General features: G+C 43.7%; 1 protein-coding gene across 1 annotated transcript; it reads right to left on the minus strand.

Annotated features, from left to right (window-relative positions):
- Positions 1-73: 73 nt before the first annotated feature.
- Positions 74-1,348, minus strand: T265_15958 (hypothetical protein; the record flags this gene model as incomplete). Its single annotated transcript, XM_009179403.1, has 2 exons — positions 74-187; positions 1,189-1,348. Coding segments are annotated over 2 exons (267 nt in total), but the record flags the coding sequence as incomplete, so codon positions are not given.
- Between the last annotated feature and the right edge of the window lie 170 nt (positions 1,349-1,518).

Consider the following 1,518-nt stretch of genomic DNA (forward strand, 5'->3'; position numbering starts at 1 on the left):
TTTTTTTTCGATTGCGTCTGCAAGCGTACACTCGAGGCACAAGAACTCTGTTTTCGTGGTCTGGATTACTTACCATGCCCCATTTGGGATGGACGTGGTGAACACCGATGACCTCCGCAAAGCTGGCAAATCCTTCGTTCAGCCATAAGTCATCCCACCAGGTCAGCGTTACCAAGTTTCCGAACCACTGTATAGGGTGGAAAATAAACAAAAATGACATGTGAACACCTACTTTGTGAGTAGTAAAGAATATTTTAAATTGTTCCGCACTTGAGAAGTAGCTCTTCAAAGAATAGCAAGACGTGGAGTGAGGCCTGACCAAGTTCTTGAAAAAACCAACCCCACGATAGAATAAGTCAAGCACAAGCTTTGACAAAGTAAGCGTTCAAATCAGCTTTGCTTAAGTAAAATTACATACAAATGTATATACATATATATGGTCAGTAAGGGTTTCTGATCAAGCGCGGGATAAAGTTTGATTCAGCAAACGTCGATTCCGGCAAAAGGAGATGCAAAGCTATCGAGTGGACTACCTCACATGTGAGGCTTTCCTCGGTAGAGTGTGAAGGTCATTAGACATAGCTCTTGTTGTTGTACAATTAGCTGAGTGTGATTTCAGCAATGTGACATGGCTCTGAAAAATGCCACGTTTATCGCTGTGAAGTGCAAACGATCTTACGGCATAAACAAATCTGAAATGAATCCCTCAAAAACTGTAATTTGTACTTGCCCACCAACCTTCAAAGATGGACCCACAGTAAGAGAAGGCTAATACCAACATGTCCCCACAAAGTATTTCACTGGTGAATGCTCTCCCTAAAGAGATCACCCCGAAGGGGCAAAGTACGGTGTTCACTCCGAGATGAAAAGCTGTGGATAAAGCACAAATAGTCCACCCATCAGACATGTATTGGCAGAACTCTTTCGATTTTCCGAACCTAGTCTTGCAGTTTTGTGGTAATTCAGTGGGAGAGTTTGAAAACCTTGAGCACTGCGCTGATTCGGGTGTCTCGTCACGTGATGAGCACCGTTGGGGGATAGCAAAGTAACACATTGTTTTGTAACCGGATTTATACGTTCTAATGATTAGATTATAATGAACCGAAAGACGTCAGAATACAGGTTAATAGTGGGGTGTTTCAATGTACTAAAGATGAACGCTACAGCTTTCACTTCTGGCTGGCTTACCTGATGGGCGATTTCATGGGATATGACAGTGGCCACCTTTTGTTGGCTGTGTGCGGTCCCAGTTTCTGGATCCCAAAGCATGGTCGGTTCTCGATAGATCATCAATCCCCAGTTCTCCATTGCTCCCGCTGCAAAGTCTGGAACGGCGATCATATCTGAAATTGGAAGAAATTACTCAGTGCTGTATTAATCGAAAAGCGTTTAGGGGTATTCGTTATTGCCTGTTCTTCTTTTAGGGAAATGCTTTGTGAGTAACGTGGGAGTGAAAGTCTGACGAGGTCGGGAAAACGGGTCAGGAACAGGCAGTCTGCAGTATGGGTGGTACTACAT

The sequence above is a fragment of the Opisthorchis viverrini genome (assembly GCF_000715545.1).
Source record: "Opisthorchis viverrini unplaced genomic scaffold opera_v5_2377, whole genome shotgun sequence".
Lineage (NCBI taxonomy): Eukaryota > Metazoa > Platyhelminthes > Trematoda > Opisthorchiida > Opisthorchiidae > Opisthorchis > Opisthorchis viverrini.